This window comes from Anneissia japonica, unplaced genomic scaffold (genome assembly GCF_011630105.1).
Source record: "Anneissia japonica isolate Jap-2015-1 unplaced genomic scaffold, ASM1163010v1 scaffold288108_len519018_cov203, whole genome shotgun sequence".
Classification (NCBI taxonomy): Eukaryota; Metazoa; Echinodermata; class Crinoidea; order Comatulida; family Comatulidae; genus Anneissia; species Anneissia japonica.
Genome location: NW_022728501.1, coordinates 163,330 through 185,312, shown reverse-complemented (window position 1 = coordinate 185,312; position 21,983 = coordinate 163,330). Strand labels below are relative to the sequence as shown.

The following is a 21,983-nucleotide window of genomic DNA, read 5'->3' as shown; positions in this document are numbered from 1 at the left end:
CCTCGAGCGGAGGAGAGTCATCCGGCGCCGCTACAACCCCCGACGCAGCCGGCAGCGAACTCTGAGATCGAGTGCCAGCCTGAGCTGCCCAATCCAGAGCCGCCGCAACCTTAGTCGGGGGCCAGCGCACAAATCTCGCAAGGCTCAGCCTTGCTGCACGAGCGACACAACAGGCACTCCGAATGCCGGTCGAGCTTAACACTCGGTTTGGGGCCCCCACACGCCGAGCATAAAGACTTGCGAGCGGACATGGAAACTGATCGAGACTACAATAAAAAGGATATCTTGTCAACCACTAGTTGAAAATAAATCCAAGGCAAAAATAAATCCAAGGAGAACAGAATTGCTTGAAAAGTCCTGCTAGTTTTCAAAGGCTAGATGATCCGACTTCGAACAACGTCGAAAAGGGAATGAGGACGTTTGTTAGGGAGACGGTTCGCACATGGCGCCTTGGGTCGGACTGTTCCATTTTTTTTCTAAGGGGTGTTCCCTTTTGGGAACAATGGCAATTAGTCGGTAATCCAGGTAAGTATTCACGAAATAGACATATATTTCTAACAACTGCAATTTCTAACAATTAACAATATATAGCTTTGTGCTCATATTACTAGTTTAAAAAACATGCAAATGCTTCCGACCTTGAATTTCTCAGTCTGCTCTTGAACGGTTTGAGTCTCTGCTGCTATAGGCTCTTGCATAAGCTTAGACATTGCTTTCTCTGTTGCATCCAACCACCTCATAGCAGATTCAAGTGATTTATTGTAATATTGATGTTTTGTGATCAAGAAATCCAGTCTCTTGGAAGCATTACCACACTTTTGTTCCACCTGAGTGAAGTCGTTGTCCAGTTGGACAAGACGATCTTGAATACCAGTAGCATCTGGTGCCTCGCTGAACATTCGGTTGAATTGACTTGGAAGGGCAGTATTACGGAAATCGTACAACATTTGTTTGTAGACCTAAAAAAGTATAAATTAATAGCTTAGGTACATTTATTCAAATTTTTTATTATTTCAAATGCTTCATAACTTTTATTCATCTTATTTTTTAAAATTATTATATTCTATTTATTCACTTTTGGATGTGAACCATAAAAAGTTTATTTGAAAGATTATGTAGAGGAAAGCAAATTAAATCTTTACCTTTGAGTCTTCAATAAAACGTTGTCCGGTATCTTGCACTATGGCCAGATGGGATTTGCGTACATTCATGTCAGAGGCGATCCCCTGTAGCTGTGTCTGCTGTCGTTTTAAAACACTAATGTCACGACCAGCATCACTAACCAACCCGTCGATATCATGTGACGTCTTTCCAAGCCAGTGTTCAAACTTGGCTAAGTCATGATCAAAGTTGCGGAGGTAATCTAAGGCAGATGTCAAATGCTGAACTCGTTCATCAGCTTGGTTCTGGAGCACATCAAAGCGACTGTACAACTGTTTTTGGAGATCGTGCAGAGCACCATGGTTCTCACGTGTTATCTTCTGACCACTAGTGTTCATAAACTTCTGTATGTTATCAACCGAGGATTTGATTGGTTTTTCATGAGCATTAATGTCATCTTTCAAAGCCTGAGATAAATGAGAAGTTAGAAAATCTATGAATAATGAATAATTTGTATTGTCCACAGTGCACTTTTTAGTTGCTACACATAAATAATATATGAAGTTTTAAAATTTTGTAATTTCTAGCACACACTTACCAAAAGATACAAGGCACAGCTAAGTTATTATCACTCCTAGTTATCCATACCTTCCTAGAGAGCATACAGTACCTAGTCTTCCTGCACTGTACACACTAATATTCAACACCACAGAATTCTGCCGGTTACTCATTTATAGTCATGTGTGCTGTTTCAACCGCCCTCAAATACATTTCAACCCCAAAATATGGTGTCCCCTAAATAGTGGTTGACTGTAAGCATTAAGATATACTTTCCCTCAATTTGCTGTCAAAAAAGTTTCTCCTTAATAGGGGTGCCCCAAGGGAGGGGTTCTACTGTATATAAAATGCTCCCACACATTGTACTAGTACATGAAAAAAATAATAATGTAGAATAAAATAATAAATGTTTATTATACACTAAAAATTAATGTGTAAAAAACAATGAATATACATATAATTAAATACATCAGTTTACCTTCATCTTGTTTAGCTGTTCATTGAGGGGCTGGACCTGTTCACTTTGTGGTTGATGGGAGCCCATAGCATGCTCAGTATCTGACAGCCACTTGAGAAGAAGATGTCCAGCAGCATAAACCTCTTGGAAGTTATTATCAACTAAGCTCTACAAGATCAATACATAAAGATATATAAGACTTGCCATTCCAAAAACAGCATCAGTGATAAAAAAAAATAAAATAAAAATTGACTTTTTAATAATTACAGTATTCTCCACATTTGACTCTATGCTGGTTTTTGAATGGCATGATTCATATGATCTCCTGAAATAAGACTAATCAAGTCATATACTCAATGATCCAAAAATAAATATGAAAATGTATGGGAGTAGTGTTTGTATACGTGTACTGTAATGTATAATAAATGATTCTGTACATTTACATAATTTATATAATTATTCTACTTTTTGTATAATATACATCTCTATATAATTTCTTATTCATTATACATACATAATACCATAATAAATGATTATCTTATCGTATATATGCCCACATTTATTATCACACTGACTGACTGACACATGGAAGAGGCAAAGCCTTTTTACCAATTCTTTCTTTTCAGCCATCAAATGCTGATGAGCGTCTTCAATTTTCTGCATCCTGTCATTTGCCAGGGAAACAACAGATCGGTAGCCATCTTGAAGCCCTTTGATCTTCTCCTTTATTTCTTTTTGCTGTTCAGGTTTCATGTGTTTATCTTGATTCAACTTAATAAATTTTTCAACCCTCAATGTAGTCTCAGAAATTGGCACTTCATGGTATGAAATATCCTCAGTGAAAGACTGAAAGGATAAAATAATCAAATTTAATTCATTAATTTACAGCATTAAGGTTATTAAGATGTGTCACAGTTCTGAAATATTATAGCAGTTTCAAAATCCTACCTTGAGTTTATCTTTTTGGAATGTAAGAGTTTGTAGATCACTGCTGATTGGTTCCAGAGTCTTAAGCTTCTGCTGTGTGATTGTCACCCAGTAGCTCTTGTCACTAACAACCTGACATATGGTACGATACTCTCGATCATACTCTGCCTAAGAAGAATCAAGCCAACAAACTAATTAACTATTCATGAATAAGACAGCTCGGGTTCGAGGATAACTATACTGTATACAAATTTTCAAGCAGACTACATGTTTGATAAATGCAAAAGTCGAGCTATGAAAATTAAAGAACTCGTATCAGTGAACAACTTTGTCATTCAAGGATGGGATGTAGTAAAATATACAGACAGATGTATTGTAATAAATAGGTGGTATTGATAGTTGTTGTTTTATATTTAAAAAAGTGCTACCTGTGTTTAATTTAATGTGTCTCTATGTATATAAATTATTAAAGTGGTATTATGATGCTTAGTTGAGCTACATTTTAGTTTTCTTCTTGTGCATTCATGAGTGAAAAAATGTTTATTGTGTGCAACCAACTAACAACCAAACAAATTCCAATTTACTCAAACAATCTCTAAAGAGATTGAACAGTGATACCAAGAAATATTTATTTAAAAAAATTAACCATACTATCTTTCGCAAGAAAATACTTTATGATGGCATATTGATGTCTGCCATCCCTTTGAAGAATGTCTGCCATCTTCTGGAATGTCTACCATCATCTAGAGCAAGTTTTAAATCTTACACTTGGAACCTTATTAGAACAGTATGACTGTCACCATTTATGTATTCAATTTCATTTACTGTATTGCTACATATGCTATCATGAAACAATATCCAGACAACATAAATACATAACAAAAATACAAATAGCAAAATGTAAATACTGTACTGTATACTATACTAACACCAACCTACCAAAGGGTGCAATCAAGAAAAAAATAAACAAATGTGTCTGTAATTGTCATACTTAAATTTCTGTGTGTTGAAACATATCTACTTCACATTATAGAGCCTATAATTTTATACTTAAATAAAACAAATACATTTTTTGAATTTTTTTAGTTAAGAAATAACAACTAATTTAGTTGCTGCAATCATACCAAAAAAATTTATAGGCCTATTTTAACAATTTTTAATATTTTTGACACTTGATAACAGAACACAATACAGTACATGTAAAGCAGTTAGTGACCAATGAGTTAACCTTGGGTACGAAGGATCAAATCAATGCCAATTCAATAGTAAATATTTCCGAGGAAATTCATGAAAACTTATTGATATAAATGTATTAATAAACTACCTGTATACATGGAATATTTATTAGAATATGTATTGTATATTAGTAAATTATATCGTGACAGGTAGTAAACCGATTTTTCATCATGTCTATTGATTTTTTAAAATCTATCTGCACCTGATTGTTCCACACTGGAAACTATAATTTGTATCTCTCATGCAATCAGCTGAAGATATATTATAACAGCTTTCATTGATATCAACTGCACTGAATTCTATATACACAAAAATACTATCAATTTTATATCAAAAAATATTCCTTCCTATTAAGGCCATCACATTTTTTGTTTATAAATTGTGCCAACTACAACTGAATCTGATTCTGTTGTTGGTTTTCTGAAAATTGCTCATGGAGGGAATAGAAGATTATTAAAAGATGTAGCTGAAAGTTCTGAAAATATGCTGCAATTATATCCTGGCATTCCATCATCAAAGTTCTTGTGGATGAAGATTATAAACAGACACTTGACTAGACTTCCTAAAAATATTCCATTTCCAGTTAAAGATTTATCACTCACCATTTTCCATTGAGAGCTAAAATACCCAAAATCTTCTCTCTGACCTGGTTTGTCAATTGAGGCACTGTCATTAACATCTGTTGTAACAGGCTCATTACCAACTTTACTTGATGATAAGACAGGAGTCTGGAATGCAGGTGTTTGGTAAACAGATTCGTTTTTTACAGCAGTCACCCTCTCATCAATAAGAAATTCACCAATGTTTCTTTCAGGCTTGTGTAACTTCTGCTGACTAGTAAATTCAGAATCTGGTTTAAGTTGTGTTGATGGAAGTTTATTTTCTACAAACGATTCCTCATCCACTGCTTCTTTCTCAATGATCTTTAGATCAAAATCAATCTTGACAGATATCTTTTCCGCCATAATATCTTCTTCTGATATGAATAACTGTTCTTCAGTTCCAACAGATAATTCTGAATTAAGATCATCATCTGAAACACATATAGGGAAATCTTGGAAGAACTTTCCAATGTTCTCTTTCATCAATTTTCCATTTTTTAATGATAAACTGGTATCACTACCATTTGTAGCTTGTGTGATGACAGGCTCATGAATTTGATCATCTGTCAGAGCAGCCATGTGAAACACATCTTCTCGTTTTTTAACAGCTTGGACAGGCTCTTGAACCATTTTGGAGTCTTCTAATGGATAGATTTGTGCATTAGGATGTTCTTGCAATGTATTTGTATTATCTTCTGTAACAGCATTTGCATTCAGTTGTGTGTCATATCCACTAAGATCATCACAATGAAATTCTAATTCTGGCTTGTTTATATTATCATTAACAATGTCAGACTCATTCCAATTAAAATGTTCAGGAAATCTCAAATCAGTTTTACTAGAGTGGATCATCTGACTAATAGTTTCTTCTTTGACCTGAGGGGAGGTGCTGTCAGGAGATGGTACATCATTATCATCATCATCAATTCTTGGAACAGAAGGAAAATCTGTAAAATGTTGCCCAGCTAATTTGGCAATTCTTGGTTTTGTATCTTTTGTCACAAAAAAGGTCTCTTCACCCAATTGTGAGAAACATTGTCTATCAATTGGCAAATGATATGCAATGCCCTGACTTGATTTTTGCAAAATCAATGGCTCCTCAATTAAACCAAGGTTTAATTGCATATGCTGGGCCTTCTCACTATTTAAGATGGCATCTTCATCATCACATACATGATTATCTGTAGTTTCTTGTTCAACATCATTCTTGAAAACAGACAAGTCAATAATCAGATCATGAGGTGATACTTCTGTCTGACTACAAGTATCTTCAACAATATCATCAGAAAAAGGAAACTTCAGTTCAAACGAAATTGGGGACACAGCACTGTTCTGAATTTTTTCTTCAGACACAAAATCAGTTTCTGAAATGGAAAAATGATCTCCTTTTTCCAATGACATCAGTTTTGGGATGAGATCAAAGTGTTGATGAGCAAGTTCTTGTACAGATTTCTTCGGCATTGGATGTACATTATCAACACTTGTCACCAAGATTGTTTGCATAGCCATATCTTCTGCCACTTCACTCTCAATATCTGGCATCTTAAAATCAAGAGGTGACTTTACATATGAAACTAACTTCTCTTCATATATTTTTGGAGACTTCTGATACTGCTCTTCAATTTTAGAAGATCTAATTTTGTTATCAGCTAGACTAGTTGATTCACCAATCATTCCTTGAGTTTGATCCTTGAAAGCATTGCTAGAGACTGTTGGAGGAGGTTCCAACGAAAATGGAACATTGTGAATTTGACTGTCATCATCAATTCTTTCTGCAACAATCTCTTGATCATCTCTTTGAGTCAACTCCCCTATAGTATTGATTGATGGCCTTTCAGATGAACCAGGGGTCTCAGGAAACTCGCAGTAGAGGGGTCCACTAACAACTTCTTTTGTCATAATTGCAGAACTTTCTATAACCATTTTGTATTTTCCTTTTTTCTTCTTAGATGATGAAACCTCATTAGAGTTAGATACACATGACAGATTTATAGCAAATGATGGTTTTGTTGGAGATACGACTCCACTCTCTGGTGACAGAGATTCTCTATCAGACATTTTATGTTCAAGACTTGCCACCATATCCCTTTCGATGTTCCCTTCAGTTTTAAAATCCTGCAAAGGCAGAACTGTTGAGCTCTTTGTCATACAGGTTCTTGTGAAAATGTGTTGCTGTCTATTTTCAGGAAATCCAGGTGCTGTGTTATTAGAAATCCCAGAAACACTAATGGCAACTGATGTTCTGCCAAATGTACTAGAATTGTCTACAGACATGTTTGCTGTCCTCTCTTGCATTTCAGTTGAAATTGGCTGCTGCATTGATTTGTTATCCTCTGATATCACTTGTATTTCTTGGTCAACCTTTTTAGGTTTATTGCTTCCATTAACCTCATCATTTCGTTCATTATTGTTATCAATATTGTCTATCACAATATAATCACCAAATGAATCATCTAGATCAAGCTTGTCTTGTGACAAATGACTGTCTTGTACCAATTCAACACCAGCTTTTATTTGTTCTGCACCTCTGTAAATACTTTCTCCTGAGTTGTCAAATTCACTCTCTGACTCTTTAATGGCATTTTCATCTTCTGTTATCTTCACAGTCTCATCCAGCTCATGCTTTTTAGATGCATCCCCTTTGGCAGGATCATGTTTTGATATTGTCCAGTAACTTGTTAAAGAAGATATAATTGATCCTTCCTTCTTTTTTAACTTTCTAGTTGTTACTTTTGTGTCATCTCTCATCTTTATGTTCGGTTGTTTATTTTTCTTTCCTTTTGTGTTTGATGATGGTTCTTTCTTCATTAGTTTTGGGACTTGTTTTGACTTTCCTTCTACATTTTCTTTCTTTTCTTTCTTATCATTTCTAGGTTCCTGTTTACCAGATAACTTCCTTGCCAGTGTTTTCCTCAATGAATGTTCACTAGTACCAGATGGTTTGCTTCTGCTTATAACTGGCTTTGCATGTTTTGCTGTATTTTCCTTTTCTTTGCCAGTAGACTGTTTAGATTTGCTTTGGGGGTTTTCAGACTCTAAATTCTTGATAGAATCGGATGCTTTATGTTCTTTCTTAGAAATTTTTAACAGATCATGTTTGGAGGACTTAATGGTATGAGACTTTGGAGTTGTTTTTTCACCATCTTTTCCATTGGGTGTTATAGCTGGATTGGCTGATCTACAAACAGTAGACTCAGCCTGAGAAGTACTTTTGACAGTGATATCCACCTCCTTAATTACTTTTGGTATATTTAATTTCTTTTTTGATGTTGATACAGTGTTGATTTTAGACGGATCTCTTTTGTGAACTACATCAATAGTTGATGGACTATCTTTGCAGAAGGACGAATACTTAAGAGATACTTTTTGTGCAGTATCACTGTTAGAACCTGTCATATCAGTCCCTGCATCAACTTCAGAGCCAGATAATGAAAGCTGCTGGTTGATAGCTGGATCATAAAAGTCTTCATTTACATTTTCCAAGTGGGGAGATATCTGGGAATCATCGTAGGCCACCATATCAGCTGGAACACCATCAATAATATCATATTCATCACTAGATGTACCAGGAACATGATCTGGGTCTAAGGATTTCCACCATTTTGAGAAAATTGATAACAAAGAACTTTTTTCAGAGGAGGAACCCTGGCTTTCTTTTGATAAAGCAGAATTCTCGGATTTCTCCACTTGAACATGTTGTTGATTTTTTACAGTAATATCGCCTTCGGCAGATCCCACTCTATCAATACTTTCATCACAGGATTCAGATTTTGAATTCAATACGCTGTCTTTTTTAGTCACTGCATCTTGAAACGAAACAATTTTAACATTCACCGAAGGTGATTTTTGTTCCTTAAGTTGAACATATTTTATTGGAGTAGGTCTCTCCTTTGGTCTAACAACTCTAGCTTCCAAATTGTTACTTTTGGAAACACTTTCAATGATTATAGGTAGTTTCTGCTGTTTTGACTGATCATTCAATATCGGAGGATGTCTCTCTTTTGGTCTAACAGCTTTGATGTTCTCATCACTGACAGTATATATGCTCTTTGGCGGATCACCGGTATATGGTAACCGCATTTCAGGGCCCCTTGATCTTGTGATGAACTGAGAGCTTCTGGGAACAGTTTGATATTCAATGAATTGTTTAATTGATGGTTGTTGAAGAATAAATCTTCTATGAACCATCTCAACCTGAATTGGTGGCAGTGAAAATACTCCTACTTCAGACTGGTTTCTTGTTTCAACATCAATCTGTAAAAGTTAGAAGAATTAAATTTAATTTAGAATAAAATCTAAAATTCATTAATACAATTATTATTGTTATAAAAATATCATAGTTTAACATGCCCTTGGCATATATAGAATTTAATCAATATGGTATTATTCAAATGAATTAGCTTGTGGAGTGTAGCCATTTCTACAATGTTCTATAATATATATACTGTACTACTACATATTTAAATAACTTTATTTCAGTTATCTATTTTTTAAACTATATCTCTTCTACTCACTTCAAGGAGTTAATCTACGAACTACCTCAAAATATCAACAAAATCAACAAGCTAATCATAAAATATTAAAAAGAAAAAACTGCAAATTCAATATTTAATAAAACATGACAAACAAATCAAAACTTTTTAATAAAGCAGAATTCTCGGATTTCTCCACTTGAACATGTTGTTGATTTTTTACAGTAATATCGCCTTCGGCAGATCCCCCTCTATCAATACTTTCATCACAGGATTCAGATTTTGAATTCAATACGCTGTCTTTTTTAGTCACTGCATCTTGAAACGAAACAATTTTAACATTCACCGAAGGTGATTTTTGTTCCTTAAGTTGAACATATTTTATTGGAGTAGGTCTCTCCTTTGGTCTAACAACTCTAGCTTCCAAATTGTTACTTTTGGAAACACTTTCAATGATTATAGGTAGTTTCTGCTGTTTTGACTGATCATTCAATATCGGAGGATGTCTCTCTTTTGGTCTAACAGCTTTGATGTTCTCATCACTGACAGTATATATGCTCTTTGGCGGATCACCGGTATATGGTAACCGCATTTCAGGGCCCCTTGATCTTGTGATGAACTGAGAGCTTCTGGGAACAGTTTGATATTCAATGAATTGTTTAATTGATGGTTGTTGAAGAATAAATCTTCTATGAACCATCTCAACCTGAATTGGTGGCAGTGAAAATACTCCTACTTCAGACTGGTTTCTTGTTTCAACATCAATCTGTAAAAGTTAGAAGAATTAAATTTGATTTAGAATAAAATCTAAAATTCATTAATACAATTATTATTGTTATAAAAATATCATAGTTTAATATACCCTTGGCATATATAGAATTTAATTAATATGGTATTATTCAAATGAATTAGCTTGTGGAGTGTAGCCATTTCTACAATCTTCTATAATATATATACTGTACTACTACATATTTAAATAACTTTATTTCAGTTATCTATTTTTTAAACAATATCTCTTCTACTCACTTCAAGGAGTTAATCTACGAACTACCTCAAAATATCAACAAAATCAACAAGCTAATCATAAAATATTAAAAAGAAAAAACTGCAAATTCAATATTTGATAAAACATGACAAACAAATCAAAACTTTTTATCAAAACAACTTATAAATATGTCAGAGAACATGATCATTATAAAAGGTCAATCACCTTTATTTGGAATTGTGACTAAAGAATTAAAGGAAAGGTGCAGAATAGAATGGTGTATTGAACAGTTCTTAAGACAAAACATTAGTGCTGCAGTAGTCCATATAGTGAATAAAAAAAAAACAATTATAGAGTGTTAAAATAAGATTACTGAGATGAAACATATTTGTTTCATGCTACGAATTAGTTAGCCTTTGCCATGCTACAATATTGAACCGGAGGTTAATCATGCGAAAGGTAGATATATATATATATATATATATATATATATAATGCAATATGTATATAAAACTTCATAAGATAACTAGCATTGATTAAAACATCTACAGTAATACTAAAACTGGCAAACTACATACATGCAGAGGGAGGGTGTACAGCAATGTCAACACCAATTCAAGCATATAAAACTTACCTTCTCACATCAGGAAAAAAACTTAATTAGCCAATCAGGATAAAGTTCTCTCAACAGCTTAGCAAGTAACAAATATTACTTTCTGCACATGCTCTCTTTGAGTTCCATCGGGAAGACAGGGAGCCAATTATTTTTGAAGACATTTATTACCAGACATGCTTATGATCTTAGCAAGGCAAACAATCTTTAAATTCTATATTCTATTGAAACAGATGGAAGCAATACTGAGCACTATATGAAGATGGAACATTTTTTGATATTTGTTCCAAGAGTAGAAAACAGAATAGAAAAGCAACTATTAGTTTTAAATAGAAACTTTTAAAACAGAAAAATACATTTTTGCTTGAATCATTGTTATTTAGTGTGAATATTTTTTGTACATATTTCAAGAACATAGTGATGTTAAAACTATGACTATTAATAATTATTGATGAAGTTAAAAATGGTGATACTGCTGGAATTTATTAAAACTAGGTGATATTGTTAATTATGTGCCACTATATTGTAATAAGTATACCATAAATATTGTGAAACAAGCCCATTGTTGGTTGCTTTATAATATTAATTTATATATTATAAGGGGTAGAAACATATTTTCACAAATGAATAAACGTAAACCTATATGAGAGGAAAGGACAATGTTTCCCAAAACTATAAATCAACATAGCAAACAGTAGGACAATATCATATTTTTTCCCGCCAAATCTTTCCCTCTACGCTGGAAACTATGCCATTGTTTTTTGGCTTTCCTTCCCCCAGCTAGAACAATGCCACTGTCTTGGCTTTCTAGCCACACCCCGCCCTTCTATTCAGACCATGAATTTTAGCTTTTGTATAGCTTTTCACTGGTAGGCTCAGCCTTTGTTTAGTTTTCAACCAATCAGCAGCAAGTCTCATCACTCAAACATATATGTATTTCCCTGTTTGAGATCTCTGCAGATATTATTCTCCTGAAGACGGTTAAAGCAAGTCAACCGAAACGTCGAGATATTTTCAACCAACAACAACAGTTCTTTTCAGAACTATCTACGTGGTGTACCGCAAGCATTAATTATATATTATACTTCGCCATGCAAACCTTCAAACAATATCATATTGGATATAAAGAAGTGTTTCATGAACAAGTAATGTAATAAATTTCTTAAGAAGAGATCAAGAAACACACTCATATAGACAGGATACATACATTCACAAACGTGACATAAATTCTCATAGGCCGTGCCCATCGTTTACAAACGTTGGGACATAAACATACTGTATTGTAAAAAGTAGGGAATTGCTTTTCAAAATGTTGGGACCAAAAACTTTATAATATAAGAAGATCCTAATTTAAAAAAAGTGAGTAATGAGACTTTTTAGGGGAACAGAAATGGGTTTTTACAAACAGGTTACTACAGTACACAGTCTTTTAGTTCCGCATGAATTTTGGGCTTGTGTGTATTTTAAAGAACTTGGTACACTTATTACAAAAGACATGGGGACTGTCTGCCAGTAAGCAGACCAGTACCAACTGACACTGCCTCCATTAGACCACATCAAAATACACCACATTTCATGGGCAATTATATTCCAATGGATTACCTATTTTTAATTCTAAAAAAAATAATGAAATGATATATTATATCAATGACAGGTGAACATCATTGAGGTTTGAGTTAGTGTGTCTGGTGATAATGATGCCATGTTAACTTTAATATAAAACACAACTTTAATAAAATAGAAATATCAATACATATATGCACACTCATTAGAAAGCTGTAAATATACCTGTGTGTTTATGATTAAGAACAAGAATAATATATTATCGTGTAGTACAAATTTTTTAGTATTATTTTGGTGATACTGCCTGTTGCTACAGGCAATAATGACCTGTATTAATTGAAGCAGCAGATAACTGTAAGAAGTGCAATCATATGGTTATTACTGTGACATAGTTAATATATACAACTCAATAGCCGATATGCAGGTCTGCAGTGTGGTTGCCCATAAATATCGGGGCACTGTGTTTGTATACATTAAATAAATATGTTTTATAATAAGCCACTTGGCCATCTGATTATATAATTATTAAAGACGTTGGAAGAAAAATTATTTAAACTGGTTACCTAAATTAGTACTTAAGTTGAATACTAACAAAATAGAGTTTAAATAACTATTATTCTCAAATTCAACTTCATATATTTGGATAGCCAACTCCATACCCCTCCCCTACTGGCCTTGCCTTCAATATATTTTACAAAATGCTGAATTAACCAACACATTTTTCTACAATACACTGCTGAACTAATTTTCAAGAATTATATTTACAAAAAAACATATTTTTTACACATTGATGTTTGTGATTCCAACTCCACACCCCTCCCCTACCATTATACAGCAAGTATAAATAAAAGTGGCCTTCAGTATATTTTACAAAATGTTTAATTTACTAACACATTTTTCTACTACAATTATTTCAATCTACAATACACTGCTGAACTAATTTTCAAGAATTATATTTACAAAAAAACATATTTTTTACACATTGATGTTCGTGATTCCTGTTTGTTCTCTGCCTGTTTTTTGACACTGCACCAATTTTGGTGGTGATGTTTGCGCTTTCGAAATCCGATATTATTATTATTACTACTGCACACTGAGACATGCATATCGACTATAAACATTACTGAAGCATAGATTATATGGCATATTAGACAGAAAAATTATAATATGTAATCTTTTTACAAATACAAGCCCTTCAACCAGCAGGTTCTTTTTCTTAGAACACTTTTTAAACAATGTATTAATTGTAATAATAGATTTCTGAACATGATAAAATAATGATAAAACTATTATAACCCTTACATTGAGTTGTTTCCCCACGGAGTCGATGACTTCGATTTTCTCGGTAACATTCATAGACAGTTCTTCGTAACGTGTTTTGAAGATTTCAAGTTCCTTTTGCACCACCTCAGCTCCAGATTCAATTCGTGGGCGCTTTGTTGCTGTCAAGTCGTGAAACTCTTCAAGTTGTTTAGCATAGCTATCTTGAGCTGCATCATAAACCTATATATTGGAAAAATACCACATATATTATTTTGATATTCCATTACAACATTTGTCTGGAACCAAGATTTTTCAAGCAAAAGATTATTGCTAAAAAAACACATTAAGAAAATAATACTAATAATACTTTTTTAAATTATTTTATTTATCCATTTGGGATTGTTGCCCGGGAGACACAAAAGCGGGAAACCCATGGTCGCCGGAAGAAAATGCGACTCCCTGGAACAATACAATAACAATGAATTAAGTGAACCACAATAAAATAAAAGGAACAATGTTAATAATGTTTTGTGAAAAGTAGCTAATTAAAATTTAAATTAGGGATGAATTTTTCATTGAAAGTGGTAAAAATTTTTATATTTTTTTTTTTATCTCAAAATTAAGAATTTTTAAAATATGTTGATCTTACTCTTACAGTGTTTAGTCTTATATTATAACGACTAAATAAAGCCATCTTACATTGACTTCATCAATAAATGAACTGCCTTTTTTTAGCACGTCTTCAACTTTAGGCCAGCGGTTCTCAACCTCTGCATTGAATAGCCTGGCAGCATGGTACTGCTGCTGCACGGTCAGTATGTCATGGTCAATGATCTCAAACTTTAGCAGAGTAACTGCCGCCTCTGATATCCAATTACTTTCCCTGGTAAGGTACTCAGTCATCTCCTGTAGTTTATCACTTGCTAGGTCCAGCCTCATCAACCTAAAAGTAGCAACAAATTTGACTTACATTTATGTTTATGACTTATATTTATATGACAGTAAAATAACAAACTAGCAATGTATTAAGTTAACAGGCCATGTGTTCATCAATGTAGTTGACATACTTACATTTTGTGCTTAAGTATCTACATGTACACTAACACCAAAGAAGGCAAACCAAAATGTAATTTTTGATGTGTGATCATGTGATTTTAAAACTACTTCAAATGTACAACTACTTTTAAAACAAAATAATATATCAAACACACACAATGATATATAGATATACATAAACAAATACACTTTTTCGGTGATAATCTTATTTTTTCTGGGTCATACTTTCAGGCATAAAGATAAAGTATTGTAATTCTCTACCTTCCACTCACTTTTTAAGACAATCTCCTTTCTTTTACATCTCTGATCCACCTTTCATTTCTGAACATCATGTCATAAAATCTATTATCTTTTGTTTTATTTCTAATTTTCTTGCTGATGCAGATTCTGTCCAATTCTTCTCCTAAAGTATTCAACAAGCTCTTGTATTTTATCAAAAAAATCAGTCCAATATGACTTACCTTTCATGGGTCTGAACACAAACATCATCCCAACGAAGTTTAACCTCATTAACATCCTTCTGAAGAGTGTGGTCATCAGGCAAGGGAGCCCTCTGGGATAGCCGCCTCACCTTGATAGTACTTTTCACAAGTTGGTCTATGACAACCTGAAATGGTGGCAGTGTTCGCTGTAGCTCCTGAAAAGATATATCCACAAGCATATATGAATGAACAAAAAGAAATAAGCAGCATTCTCACATGTTGACTTCTTGAAATATACATCCCCATCAATTTTAATGTGATTGGTTGTAATTTGTTGCATTCATCTAAATACAGGTGTGCAAATTATATAAAATATGAACAACTATGGACAACTACTGGATTACAACATACCGGCCAAATTATTGATCTAAACAGCATACACTGCCAAAAGGGGCCTATTTTTACAAGACCATTAAGTAATGTTTCCTAGGCCTGAATATCAACTCTAATATTAAACAAACATTAACTACTGAGTTTCCTAGGCCTCACCTGTAGGGTATCGTACTGGACTTGTATTTTATCAAGGTCAGCAGACATACCATCCTGGTCTAGTAATGAATGTTCACAGTTCTCAACTACTTCACGTGCTCGACCTAGGCTAGCCTGCACCACACTTATCTCACTGATTCTGAAAGGCAGAATGTTTGGAGAAAACGATTTTATGTATATCTAACACTTCCTTTATATTTATATGTTTGACTTTTTGATTTTTCATGCAATGCAATATCCAAATGTAACTTCCTTTCAGACAATAGAGTTATCTTGTATCTTGTATCTTTAAACTGCACATTTAATCTGTCTAGTGGAAACACCTTTTTTCTCCTCTGTATCTCCTTGCATATCTAGCATATTTCATCTTTCCACTTTAATTATCATATTGCTTCACACTCTTTCATAAACTTTTTTTCTCCTTATTGTAAAAATATATTGTAATAAATTTCTTACCTCTCTGCAGCAGCACTGGACATGCTGTAGAGTTTTTCCCAGGTGTCCAGAAGAACCACCAGTTGGTCTTTAGTTTCTGGTTGGTCTTCTTTCTTTAAAGCCTCTTCCAAGTTAAGACGTAGACGGTCATATCGGGGTTGCAGACTGGCAAGGTTGGAATGGAATGTCTGAAAAAATGGCAAAGAAAACTTTTACAAAATAAAATTTTTGTATATAAATAGTAAACTATATACTTTTTATTATTATAATTAATATATTACATTTAAATCACCAGCCTTACATCATATGGCACCGGGCTAGTTATCTGGAGGTCATGGGTTTGATTCCCACCCAAAGCAATTACAGATTTTTGCGGTACAATATAAGAAGTAGGCAACAAACATCAGTCATATGATATTTTCCTGATACAAACTCACATCAAAAATATTATTAATATATTCATATATTTATTAAGGTGTACTATTATTATTACATTTTTTTAAATATATTTTTTTCTATTTTAAAAGCTTACCGTAACATTGTCTTGCATACCCATCATAGTTTCTTGGTCTGCTGGAAGTTTCACTGTTTGTAGTTCCTGAGATAATTTCTCTTGAAGTTCCTGAAGTTTTTTCAAGAACTTAGTAATATCCTCATTCAAGGTGTAAGGATCTAACCTCTTAGCACCTACAAAACAAATTAAAATAAGAGAGTTGAGAAATTGGAAAGGCAAGCATAGGATGTTTACACTTTTAACCAACGTTAAGGAATAAAGTATGTTTTAACAGTGTCAGTGAGTCTCAAATTGCCAGGAAAACAACATGAGGAATATGATACCCTGTAGCAAGTTTTTTTAACATTTACATATGGCAGGGTTTTTTTTTTTAAATCAGGCTTGTATATCATAAAACCAGCATCAGTGACCAAACAATAAAAATTGACTTTTAAAATTATTCTCCACATTGTAAGCATTAAAATGATGGGTCATTTACAGGGATCGACTTACTATTGCAAAAGTTATGAGTAAAAGCATTACGGTTTCTCTGTACTAAAGTAAACAATACTACCACATTCTTATGCTAATTACTTAGTTTAACATTTAGAGACAGTACGTTGGTTTTGGAATGGCAAGCCTCATGTAGTTTTTTTCTCATTATTATCAAATCTTAAAAAATATTTTTTTATGTTTATAGGGTGTTATAGAAAACATTATTAATATATCGACTATGAAAACAACTATTTTTTCCATTTTAACTCAATTATGAAAAAAATACAATGTAAACCTCAGTAACCAGATAAAAAGACTAGAGAAAATTGAAAACATTCCAAAGGTGCCAATGATGAAAGTTAAAGAAATGTTAATGCATAATAAAATCCGAAGTTATTGGTAATTACATCATAAATCATTTAATACAATGCATGCTGGGAAATATGGGGGATGAACTAATTTCTGGTTATTGTTTTTGCAAATTAAAAAAACTTGGCCTAGTCCTGGTTAAATTGCATTAAGTGGAAATTTCATGAGACTTCCCAATCTCATTATAAGGTGTTTACTTGATTTGCACAGACACCCTGGTGTTAGTAAGCAAAGCATCTTAACTACTATAGCTCCACTATTACTATATAATGATTAAGCCCCCAATGTGCTCTATTGCACCCATAATACACTGCGGTAAACAATGTATGATGTAATTATGCATGGGGATTATAAGTCATGTGATACCTTCCGAGCACATTTCATCAAGCAGATTGCTGAGACTGTCAAGCTCATTCTCGAGGTCATTATCAACATCTTCCGGGTTAAAGGTTACATTTGAATTGTCTAATTCTTCTCCTAAAACATGCAATATAATCACAATACAAAATACATGACAGTCCAAAACATTCACTTCATAGAAACGCATGTGAAAATTGATGGCGAGGGGTGTATGAGATAATTATGTAGCTGCATACATTAACTTACACATGTTTATTACTCCTGAACACCCCCTTGAATTTGATAGAACTATACTAAACCCAGTCTTTATTTTATGTGCTTAATGCGGAAATTAAATATGGAATCTAGCACTGACAAAGAGACTGGGTATACAGTATGCCGGGAATGGAATGTTCTACTGTCTTCAATGGTGTTTTGGAGAAAGAATAAAAAGCAAATGTTGGTTTATTCAACTGTTTATGAAATAGACAGTACATTACAATGGACAATCACCGTGCATCGATTAAGATGAGGTTATGGTTGAATAACTAGTCAATTATACTGGACAAGCAGAAAGTAAAAAAATCACAGAGAAATTAAAGTTTAGATAATGCAGTAGAAATCAAACATGTAAGAATATAATTAGGTTTAAGTTTATTCTTTTTTATTATTATATTAATTTATAGATCTCATAATGTAATATCTCAAATAATATGACATAATTATAATATATTACATGTTTGATTTCCATTCAACCACCAAAATTTAAAAAAAAAACTTTTAAAAGCTCAAAATCTCTAAAAAGAAAAAATATATAAATGATTTAGAAATATTCATGACAAAATATTTCAATGTATAAATTTAGACATAACACATTGTGCTTGAAAGATGATTTTATAAAAGAAGTACATAAGAAATAAATGGAAACAATTATTATATAAACTAAAAGATGAAGGTGATTTAGTAATTAACAATTGAGAAGAATGCAAGAGAAATTATTAATAATTTTTAAAATCCAAAACGTAAAGTAAGAATAGCCCAATATAATACAATTGAATGTTCCATTATTATGGGAAGGGGTGTTACCTTGCTGGATGTGGGCAGTAATATCTTGCACCTCTTGATCACATAGATCAAGGGAACCATTGGAGTGCGCTATACTATCAGCAATATTGAATTTAGAATCAGGAGACTCTGATGATGCATGGGATTGTGTAACTTGAAACAAAACTGGAGGAAAGTGTGGGGTAAATAGAAATCAAATATGCCCTATATATAAAATGTTCTATTCTATGACATGCATTCTTAAGGTCAAAAAACTATTTTGAAATTTGTCAATTGATATATTATTAAGTATGAATCATAAATTTTGATTTGTATCACCCCAGAATTGTATTCATGTATGTGCTGTTTTGCTCAACAGTCATATACTACTACCTATCATTCACCCATGTTTCCAAGACAGTGTGCCATACCATAAGAGTTGTTTAATTATATGCATTTAAGGTTTTTCTACACATGAGAATATATTTTATTCAAAAAAATATTACAATATAATTAACTTTTAAACATTCAATAAGCTAAAATTAAACAAATTGAATAAAATGTTCTAACATGATAGGGTGATATTGAAGGATAGGAAGGATTATGAAGGATGTATGGTCATAATTTTAATTGAAAAGAATTCAAGCTGGGTGGTGTAACTATTAGCAACAATCAATCAAATTTTCAAAACATTCTTAAAAGCAGACAAAAACTAAACTTTTTACTGTTAGGAAAACATACTTTTGAATAAAAAGTACAAACATTATAATTAATAAGCAGTTGAAATATTGAAGAAAAAACAATCATTTAAAAAAAAAGATACAATATACTTTAAAAGCATGCAGCATTGTTTGGCAACACAACAAATCTACTGTAATTAGTTCCAATGATGTCATAGATTGAAAATTGGTAAATTAACATTCATTTCTTTACCTGTTTTCCTGTGCATAGATTGGACTGAGCTCTGTTCAACTGTGACAGTAGATGATGTGATTGTTTCTTCTACTTTAGGTTTGTCCTCTGAACCAAGAAAGGAAAAAGCAAATATTGAAGGGTGAAAACACAAATGATTGAGTCAAATGAAATAATGCATAATGTGCTATATAAGCCAAAATTATTATTATTATTATTATTAATTTCATTTATTTTGTTATTAGAAAAATATAAAATGAGAACACGAAATACAGACAAATAGACTCCTGATTATGACATAATTAATGTCGAAATATTGAATCCCGACACGATGGCGTGCATTTAGATACTTGGAGTATGTATTACACTATCTAATAGACAGTAAAAATAGCAATAAAACTAGATTAAAATATCAGTCCTTCTTGAGGACTACTGATCATTAATATTCTTTCTTACCCAACTTGCCAGTATTACAAAATACTATTGAATGACGCTCTTTAAACTAAGATTGGATGCAGAATACAAAGCTAAAAATACAATTCCACTCCATTATTGATTAGTAGTTGTTTTTTTTGTTTTTTTTAATAAATTGTTTTTCTTACGTGCATTTGTTCTTGCTGCCATTTCATCTATCAACAAATTGCAGCCCTCAACTTCTCTCAGAAGCTCTGACGTGATGAAGTCTTGTCCGGCATCACCATTTTTAGAGACTGTGGATGTTTCATGTTTCAGGTGCTGTGTGTTGCCATTCATCACATACGTCATTTCAACCCTTCGCTGCATACTGGTATTCTCATACTGTAAGACAAAAAAAAATATGGCATAACAGGGGTAGTGAAGTGGTATCCCTCAGAATGACATAGTCAAAAAATAAAATTTTAAGAGTCAGCGAGTTATGTTTATTTATTTATTTGTTAATTGACACTTCACCTTTAGAACAGTGGCACACACAACTCGTGTGGTGCAGTTGGATAACAATAACAACTAAAATACAAAAGTAAACAACCTAATACAAAAACAAATATGTGTTGAGCACAAGCTTTCGTTGATGCTTGATTCCTGGTTCATAAACTGAGTGAAGTAGCAAGTAGAAAGTAAAATACAAAACAACTCATGCATACATAATTATCAGATTACAGCAATTAACCAATCAGCAGTCAAAACAATGGGAAACAAAATTAAAACTTGATGGGTAAACTATCTGAACAATTGAGGTGGTATTTTAAATGTATCATGCACATTTAATACACATAAACTAAATCTTATAAATGGCTGAGAAAGTTCAGATCAATACAGGCCACTGTTAATGCTATCACAAAAAATGTGTGAATAAACAGTTGTTCTAATTGTTTATACAGAAATTAATGTGATAGCAAAAGTTTTGTTAAAATTAATTTTTCAAGACTTTTAAGTCAACACCAGCCTATATATTAATTTTTTCTCCTGGATGTGATGTTCCATTGAAAAGAACATTATGGCCTCACATTTGTCCTTTTTCAGTGTTACCATACTTATATTTTATAAGGAAGAGTTATGATATTTCATCAGTTATTTTTTCTTTTTGCACATTTGCTAGGCCTTTGGAGTGCAACAGGTTTTTATATTTTTTATGAGAAATATTAATCCAGGTCTTTACTGGACAAACGGAGCCCCCTGGGGCTAGAGGATAATAATCTCAAAGTCTGCTCTTGTAACTATGATCACAAAGGCAATATTCACTTACTTCATGTAAAGTCATATGTTTGACTGTTTCTACATCTTGCATTATTTGTTGCCTCTTCAGTAGCTGATTCAGCTTAGTATTTGTAGTACTCCATAATGTCAAACTTTCTTGAAATTGCACTTCAAGTCTACAGGTAAAAATAAAACGTTAAAAGTTACTTTATGCTCTTTCTGTTTTATTCATCTTTTTTCTCATTTGCCTTCCGTTAAATGCCAGACTTCCTCTGGTTATTGGTCCTCTATAATTGTACATTAAGGGGTTCATGGAACATAATATTTTGTATTTCCTTTCCATTGCAGAGATTTTTCTCATGGAGATCAAGACAAGTTCTAAGATTGGTCCCAATTAATGGAATTACACTTATGTTCA

At 32.9% G+C, this 21,983-nt stretch overlaps 1 protein-coding gene across 1 annotated transcript in view; it reads right to left on the bottom strand.

Moving 5' to 3' along the window:
* LOC117114196 (microtubule-actin cross-linking factor 1-like) overlaps window positions 1-21,983 on the bottom strand; it is a 69,906-nt gene that overhangs the window by 2,029 nt on the left and 45,894 nt on the right. Inside the window, exons 20-35 of the mRNA XM_033257787.1 lie at window positions 21,615-21,741; window positions 20,494-20,689; window positions 19,913-19,999; window positions 19,022-19,165; window positions 17,963-18,073; window positions 16,772-16,926; window positions 16,261-16,427; window positions 15,805-15,943; window positions 15,295-15,470; window positions 14,477-14,720; window positions 13,817-14,017; window positions 3,065-3,211; window positions 2,726-2,962; window positions 2,138-2,284; window positions 1,143-1,568; window positions 639-959 (exon numbers count right to left, since the gene is read on the bottom strand). Of these exons, the coding sequence (XP_033113678.1) occupies window positions 639-959; window positions 1,143-1,568; window positions 2,138-2,284; window positions 2,726-2,962; window positions 3,065-3,211; window positions 13,817-14,017; window positions 14,477-14,720; window positions 15,295-15,470; window positions 15,805-15,943; window positions 16,261-16,427; window positions 16,772-16,926; window positions 17,963-18,073; window positions 19,022-19,165; window positions 19,913-19,999; window positions 20,494-20,689; window positions 21,615-21,741 (3,025 nt within the window). The remainder of the gene's footprint in view (window positions 1-638; window positions 960-1,142; window positions 1,569-2,137; window positions 2,285-2,725; window positions 2,963-3,064; window positions 3,212-13,816; window positions 14,018-14,476; window positions 14,721-15,294; window positions 15,471-15,804; window positions 15,944-16,260; window positions 16,428-16,771; window positions 16,927-17,962; window positions 18,074-19,021; window positions 19,166-19,912; window positions 20,000-20,493; window positions 20,690-21,614; window positions 21,742-21,983) is intronic.